The sequence below is a fragment of the Poecilia reticulata genome, linkage group LG3 (assembly GCF_000633615.1).
Source record: "Poecilia reticulata strain Guanapo linkage group LG3, Guppy_female_1.0+MT, whole genome shotgun sequence".
Lineage (NCBI taxonomy): Eukaryota > Metazoa > Chordata > Actinopteri > Cyprinodontiformes > Poeciliidae > Poecilia > Poecilia reticulata.
In genome coordinates this window covers 28337317-28345224 of record NC_024333.1, presented here as the reverse complement: position 1 = coordinate 28345224, position 7908 = coordinate 28337317, and the positions used below count along the sequence as shown (strand labels likewise).

Genomic DNA, 7908 nt, shown 5'->3' with positions numbered 1-7908 from the left:
TCTCAAAATAGTTCAAGCAGAGGTCAGAAATGTACTAGGCTTTTCTGAATAACATGAGATGAACTGAACTACTGAAACAAATTCATTTTTAAACATATTTAAAGCTGTGAGAAGTGAGAAAAGCTAAATTGTGTCACTATGAAGCACAAAAAAAGCGTAAAATAAAATGCAGCACCTTTCAAAATATGCGTCATATTTATGACGCAAATTTTGGTTGTGATAATGCAGTCCAGTCACGCAGTCAAAACGCCACAACGCATTAGGCTTCATTAGTATTCCATTATAGTCGAGATGAATTTTTAAGCAGCCCACTGTAGCTCTAACACGCCCACATCCACTCACACTGTGAAGTCAATTGGCTCGCCTGCGCGCTCGCGCTCAATCCGCGCGCTCTCGATGACTCGTGGGCAGCGAGCAGCCAGCTGCAGAGCAGAGCGGACCAGCGCTGTACTGCGGTGAACAGAGCCCGGGACCACCCGAACCGCTCGCCGTTCTACACACAAGGTAAAGCATTTCCTCCTCTAACATTACACCTCCCTCATCTCTGCGCCTCATTTGATTCTGAGCTGTAAAACAGGCGCGCAGACTTGGACAATAAACGCTTTAAAGGGAAAATGTGCGCAAACAGCGCGCTGTTGCTGCGTGGAATACGCTGCGGTTACAAACGGACTGATGTTTTTTTGTTTTTTTTCTCTCTCTCTGCATGTTACTGCGTGTGGTTGTCGCTGCAACAACGAAGATGCTTCCGTGGACAGAGCGACGTGAAATGTCTGCGCTCTGAAACCACCCACTTCATTTTTCTCTGATAACCACAAGGAGCGAACGCTAACGACGCGCCTCGCGGTGAACGTTACGCAGGTGTTCACCTAAATTACTAATCAGTGTAACAACGTTAATGGCTGCTGACTGACAGCAGCTGGCGTGCGACGTCGTCACGCAGAGCTGAAGAAATGTCCGTGTTGCTTTAGGATATATTAGTGGAGCATATAAGCTGTAAAGTTTACAATTCAGCCACACGGAAAGTCGCGTAGTGGGTTAGTGTGAACATCACATTATGGAGCCCAATAAGTGCCACAATGGTATGCACAATTAAAATATAAATATATATATAGATATTGCCTGCTGTTATTGTCAGAGTAAATTGGTTATTACTTGATAAGGAAATGCATTCCTAAATGGAGGTTAAAACTACAAGTGAATTATGTAATTTCTGTAAATTAATGTAGAACTTGGCCACATTTTTAAATTCTATATTTGACTGATTATATTCTTTTAAAAATGTATCAATTTATGAAGAATTTCAGCACCATACTCTGAAATAATTATTTTAATAATTACAACTTAATTATATCGTAGTCATTTGCTGCAGTATATGGCTTTATTTAATATTGTTTTCTATCAGCCTTCTCCTTCAAAATCTGTTGGGGTTGCTACTTTTTTTTACTCTTTAACATAAAAAATCCTCCTGGAATAACATTTCTGTGCAACACAGAAATGTTATTATTATTATTATTATTATTATTATTATTATTATTATTATTGTGCTTATGATTTGTCCTGATATTAAGCTGAAAACTTCCCATTTAAAGGAGTTGTTCTTCTCCACTGTCATCCATGTTTGACCAAAACAAGGAATTACTGCAAAATCAATGACTGATCGATGCGATCGGCTGAGCTTTATTTCTTTTCTATAGATTATTGTCATTTTAAAATGAAGTTTATTGCACTGTATGATTAGTTGTATCACATTTAAAAGTATAACCTGCATGATCTAAATGATTGTTTTTGTATATAAATGTCATGTTTTCTCATTTTAAATTCAATTTGTTTTGAATTGGCCTTATACAAATAAAACAAAAAGAACTGAAATCAGACGATATTACCCTATGTTATTTCATTATTTAATTTTAATTAAGGAATTCTAACATTTTAATAATATTGCATTAAATCAGATTTCAATTAAGGGACACATACATTATGGTTGAATTTTCTGGCTTTTTCAATGGCACTTTTTGTGCTCCGTATGGCTGTTGCCCAGTGAAGCTCACACAAACAGGAGCGGAGGTGGGGGAGTGTCTGGGCCGCTCATCCACAGGTGTACGTCCTCACAGGCGTCTGAGCTGACAGCAGGTTCACTTTGAACACACTTTCTGTAGTGTGCAACCTGACCCCGCTGACTCGGCTCTCCTACAAGAACATAGTCCGACACTGAGGCAAGCCAAGACAATTTTTCCTAAGAATGCAAACACACACTCTGTCAGGAAAGAAAATCGGCTTTACACTCATTTGGGTGATGTAAAAATGTATCGTAATAGGATGATTTTATTCATGTAAAGAAGGGTGTGGCTGATCAGAGACGATATCTGCAACAGTAAACTTCAAGGAAATCCTCTTTGCTTTTTTAGGCAATAATCCCCTCTTTGTATATTAAACTTGTAAGACCTGTTTTCAGGATCCAAAGCAGTCTGACTGTTTAAAAAGAGACGTTTTGTGTCTTTGCAGGGTTGATTATGACACGCTGGAGCCTCTGCAGTTCCGGCCATCATCTCTGGAGAAGAACAGATAAGGAATTGAAAGAATAAAGACCAGAAAGAAAACGGCAGGAGACGACTTGCATATGGAAGACGGAGCTTTGCAAAAAGCTTAGGGATGGAGCCACGTTTACAGGCCTTTGACCACAGGAGCACTGGCATTCAGAGAAAAATCCAATAATGGGAAATCAGGTTAGGCATTCTGAAACACAATGAGAAGATTTCCACAAAGTGCAGCTCTCTTGAATTTGGAGTTCCCTTGTGTAGTTTAGCCTGCATGCATCCTGTCTGTGGATTTCTCCTTTAGTGTGGGTTTGTGGGCTTCACATCCATCACTCACTTTCAAAATGGACACGTTTCTCTCTTACCAAGCTGCTGTCAAAATAAGGATGATATAAACAACCTGAATCACTGACAATATGTCGAGCGTTAAAAAGAAAACACCTGTCAGCGGAGGAGACGGGCGTTCAAAAACTGTAGTAAACGGCTGCAGACAGAACGTCCCTTCCTGCCATCTCTCCATCCTCCTCCTCCCGCTCCTCTTCTCCCTGGGTGCCCCTCACATGGAGTCTATAGAGAGCCACAGTGAATTCAGCTGTGAGCCCATCAGACTGAGAATGTGCCAGGATTTGCCTTACAACACCACCTTCATGCCCAATCTCCTGAATCACTACGACCAGCAAACGGCTGCTCTGGCCATGGAGGTAGGTGGTGGTGTTCTTCTTTTTATCTCCTTTTTTATTTTAAATGGCAATTCAAATGGGTTTTTTTGTGTGAAGATGTGGAGAAATGCTGCTGCTGTTAATGTCATGTTGCTATTTCTGAATAATAATTTAATAAAATGCACAGGSCTTGGAAATGGTTGAGACTACAAAGCAGCAGCCCTGCAGAGTTTTATCTTGTTGCGTCATGCACCTGCTGAGGTCTGAAGGATTCCTCATGTAGCTTAAAGTGACAGGAACGGATATGACTCTGATACAAATGTATCTGAAATGAAAACTGACATTATGTGCCAACGTTAAATCAGTTCATCAGCTCAGAACGAGAATCTTTCTGAGGCAACAGGTCCATCCATCGTCTGCAGGCTGCAGATGAACAGCAAATTGATTAGTAGAGTAGGATAGTAACTATCTACATTTACTCGGTTACATTTACTTGGAAAATGCATACTATTAGAAGTGTTTTTATTTGAATAATTTTATTTTGAGGCGTCACTGCTTTAATTTGAGTAAAATTTCTGGATACTGAATAATTTCACTGATCGAAGAAAAAGTTTGTTTTAACCAAAAATCTACCACAAACACACCTGCAGTTTTTGTTTCATAAATTATTTCTTTACTGAATGAAATTATTTTGTAATTTTTATTTGAATTATTTTCATCTTGATCTTTAAAATACCAACATTTCCACATAACTTTGTATTTTTAGTCCGTTTGATTGTCTTAAATAGTTGAGTAACTACTAAATACTTTTTTACTCGGCTAATTTCCGAGTTAAAATATGTTAAAGTAGTTCTACTCTCGAGTCCGGTTTTTTGTATACTTTACCCACTTCTGTTTATTACTCTCAGTAATTTACATGTTCATTTTTATAAAGGAATGCGGTACAACTACAACACTTATGCTTATATCATGGGTCGCTCAGAAACAAACAAGGCTCCTTCTTGCTTTCTGCAAATGTTGCCTCAGAGCCTTTAATCTGAGAGCTGCAGGAGACACAAAGCTGCAGGCATGAAAATTGAGGATTTAAGCGAAGCAGGGAAAGGGGTCTGCTTCATCGCTCTTTCTCATGTTGCAGATTCATCTTCCTACATGTTGCTTCTTCTTAGACACAGATGGATGTGTATGTACTCATCATTCCTGACCTTTAGTTTTCTATATGAGCTCTAGCTGACAGACAGAAGGTGCAATCTGATCAGCAGAAGAAGGAAAATATTCTCCAGTGAGGTTTGTGTGTGTGGTTTAAAGCTTTTAAGACATTCCTTGGTGTGTGGACATTTGTTTGTAGCAACTGAGGGGAAGTAGTGCTGTGTTACACACACACTGTGCATCGTTATCACGTTACCCCTCTTTCCTACTCCATTGTTAGTCCCTGGAGAATGTGAAAGAACACAGAACAAGGTGTTGTTCAGTAACTATGCAGTAATTACCCGTTTTTGTCCAGACCACTATGCAAAACCTGGCTATTTTCTGAGGTGTTAATTTTACTGCCATTATTTCCTCACTACATTATAACTCTAACCCACGAATAGGGAATTAAGTTCAAATTTCAAACACGCAGAGCCTCTGTTTTCTTTTTGCACAAAGCCACACCATAATCTAACCAGTAGAGGTATGGCCTCGTTTTGGCGACTGAATTTAAACATCCCAAATATCTCCAGCAGCGTGTTCAAATAAATCTGCTTCCAGCTGTTCATAGTTGGTATATTAAATTACTCTTGCTGAAAAGCAGATGAATTTGAACAAGGCATGTGTTGGCTGGCTGAGCTGCATGTTTAATCCTGAGGGATTTTTGTTGCTTTTATGCTTAGTAAGCACTTTCCCACGTCAAAATGGATGATCAAAATTCTGTCTCATTTTATGATGGAACAAGATTTCTGCGATTTCCTGTTTCCCACGTCAAAATATGCAGTGTTGCCAAGGATCTGCAGTGGGATGATTACTTTCTTTGTGAAACTACTGACTGTAGCTCATTACGGTCAGAGCTGCAGCTACAGTCATGGCCTTTAATCAGCAAATGAACGACCGTGCAATTGTTCAGTCACGTCAGTTCCCTAATGTCTTGTCAAAACACGCTACTTCAGAGACTCCAACAACCATCTGGTGCTGAACTTGATTTGACCCACATGAAGCAGGAGCCAGGTAACCAACACCCACAGTCGCTCCAGTCATTTCTGAAGATGGCTGAGCAGCAACATGAGTCGTGTTATTTTTCCTGCTCTGCAGTGACCAGGCTGCGCTGCCCCGGTGGAAACCCTGGAGGAAATTTAATAATCCCTCAGTAGAAAACACGGGCTGCATAATGCCATCTTGGGTGTGTGTGTGTTTGTGTCTGTGGAAGGAAATGTCTAATTTCTCCTCCTCGATCAGTGAGTTTAACTATTTTTCCTTTCCAGATTCTTACTAAAATCTAGTTTGTTTAGATTTTTACAAGTGTTGTTCCAGTCCTGATGACTCCTTTAGTTGTGATACTTTAAAACAGTCCAAGTTGGATATTACAAATCTTTTTGACCTAATTTAAAATATACAGCACATTAAATTAGTTTATATTTTCCCAGACTGGAAAGCACTCAAGTACACAGTTTAAAAAATAATTTAATCTGATCTTGGAGAACAAATTACACAATTACTGGCTGGAAGCATGACTAAAACTGTTTTTATAGACAATTTTCAGTCCATAGTTTCTTCATAAACATGCAACCACTAACCCCACATTGTGAATTATGTTATTAATTTAATTGGTTCTTCAAAGAGGCTGGACGTTGTGTAATTTCAGAACATGCAGCTGGGATTGTTGAAACAAAGGAAAAGTATAAATTTTATAAATATAAACTGTTTGGAACCTGTAAATTTCATAAAAACAAAATGTTTTCATAATAACTCAGCCTCATATGAAATATATCATCAAAATTCAGAATATTTTATCTATGATTGTTTTGTTTATTTACCCAAATCTCTGTGGGATTATGTTGTATTAACATATACAACATATATGTTGTATATGCATGTATTAACAGTGACATATTTTGGTTGTTGGGGAAATTTCTAAGAAAATTTTAAGTTGTACAAAACTTGTGATATGTATCCCGTCAGCCATTATGTTTGGTGATTTATTCCAAATGCAGATTTTTCTTTTTACCTTTTAACTCGCACTAGAAATTCTGCCTTTATCTGTTATAGTTGAGATAACTCAGGTTCCCAAGTGGAGTTGGATTTATCCAGCGTTGTGGCTAAAGCTCCAGAAATGCCGTCGTTCCTGTAAGTTTAATTGCTTATCCAGGGTTAAAAAGTGGACACTGCTACTTCCTTCCTCTGTGTGTGTGTGCCTGGGCCGGGTTACGCTCCCAGCTGTCATCGCTCACTACTGCAAACTAGCTGCTAATCTCTCTCTCAGCTCCACAATGACGACATTGATTCCCACACCAGCGGCCACCCCATCTGCTACAATAGTCAATTAAACCTGAGCAGAGAGGCTGAAATAAGGGGGGAGGTGAAGTTGTGCAGCCAAGACATATTTTTAAGGGAGGTTTTGTTTGTTTGTACATTTATTTACGTGCCCATGTAGTAAAATAAGAATATAATCTTTCCTGCCCATCTGCCTCAGCATGTCATGGTTCCCAGAGGATTAGTTGTTGTGACATTACCTAAGCGCTTTGCGTGTTGAAAACACAGATTTAGACGTATGACACAGTGAATGTTCATCAGCAGCAGAACCGAGTTCACCGCGGACAGATGGGTCTGCAAACCTACGAGCTCCAGCGAGACGTGGCATCATGAGGCGTCTGTTAGGTAGATTTTGTCCAGGTTTTGCAGAATTTTGTCCATTTAAAGTAAATGTTTGACAATAAATTACATTTATAATTTCAATAAATTGGCGAAGATTCACATTTTGAGAGCAAGAGACAACAGAAGAGTTTTACATTGATGGACAACAAAGTTGCTGCAAATAGGAAACACTGTAAAAATGGTTCCTTTTTGACAGCCTAAAGTATCAATGTGAAAGTTTAACAGTTAACTTGTTGCAATTATAGGCATGCTTTTACTTCAAATAAATATTTTCTTTAGTATTATTTTGGTAGTGGAAGTGCATCGACTAAATTCATAACACTGGTTGCTCTGACGATGTTTGTGCTGCTATAACCACACTGCTTTATTCTGTGGTAATCTCCAAACATTCAAGAATATCTGCAACTATTTATTACCTTAATATAAAGTTAGTATAAATGTGTTTCTTTTACACTCTGGTTTCAACAGAAATGCTTTAGGATCAGTTTACATGTTCATCTAAGGCACCAGATGAAAGGCAGCAAGAGATCAGCTATCCTGACATCAGAAACTCTTCCTTCAGGCTCGGTGAGAAATATCTGGCCAGTAGTTAAGAAAAAGTAAATGCTGATTTGGCTGCAGTAAAGTTGGCTTTTCAATGAAAGATAAACTTGGTTTTACCTTTTGGTAAAAATTGGTGATAAAAAGATGAATACTTTGTGTTGTACTTCACATTTTCCTTTATGAGAAAATGATGTTGGTAAGAGTTTTTAAATCTCCACCTGTGTCCACAGGCCAAATTTGTATAAGTTTTGAATTGCAACACAAAGTCAATCCAAGAGCCACAAATGGCCCCCGGGCCACACTTTGGACACCCCTGGCTTATACATATA

At 38.8% G+C, this 7908-nt stretch overlaps 1 protein-coding gene across 3 annotated transcripts in view; it reads left to right on the top strand.

Moving 5' to 3' along the window:
* The first annotated feature begins 357 nt into the window (after nucleotides 1–357).
* The window catches only part of LOC103462771 (frizzled-3-like), a 34040-nt gene continuing 26489 nt past the window's right edge, over nucleotides 358–7908 (top strand). The window contains exons 1-3 of one of the 3 annotated variants that reach the window (XM_008405761.2): nucleotides 360–504; nucleotides 740–858; nucleotides 2503–3235. In XM_008405761.2, the coding sequence (XP_008403983.1) occupies nucleotides 2951–3235 (285 nt within the window). In that variant the 5' untranslated portion in view covers nucleotides 360–504; nucleotides 740–858; nucleotides 2503–2950. Of the gene's footprint in view, nucleotides 505–739; nucleotides 859–2502; nucleotides 3236–7908 lie in introns of all 3 variants that reach the window. The other 2 variants (XM_017304048.1, XM_008405762.2) reach the window with 2 other exon arrangements.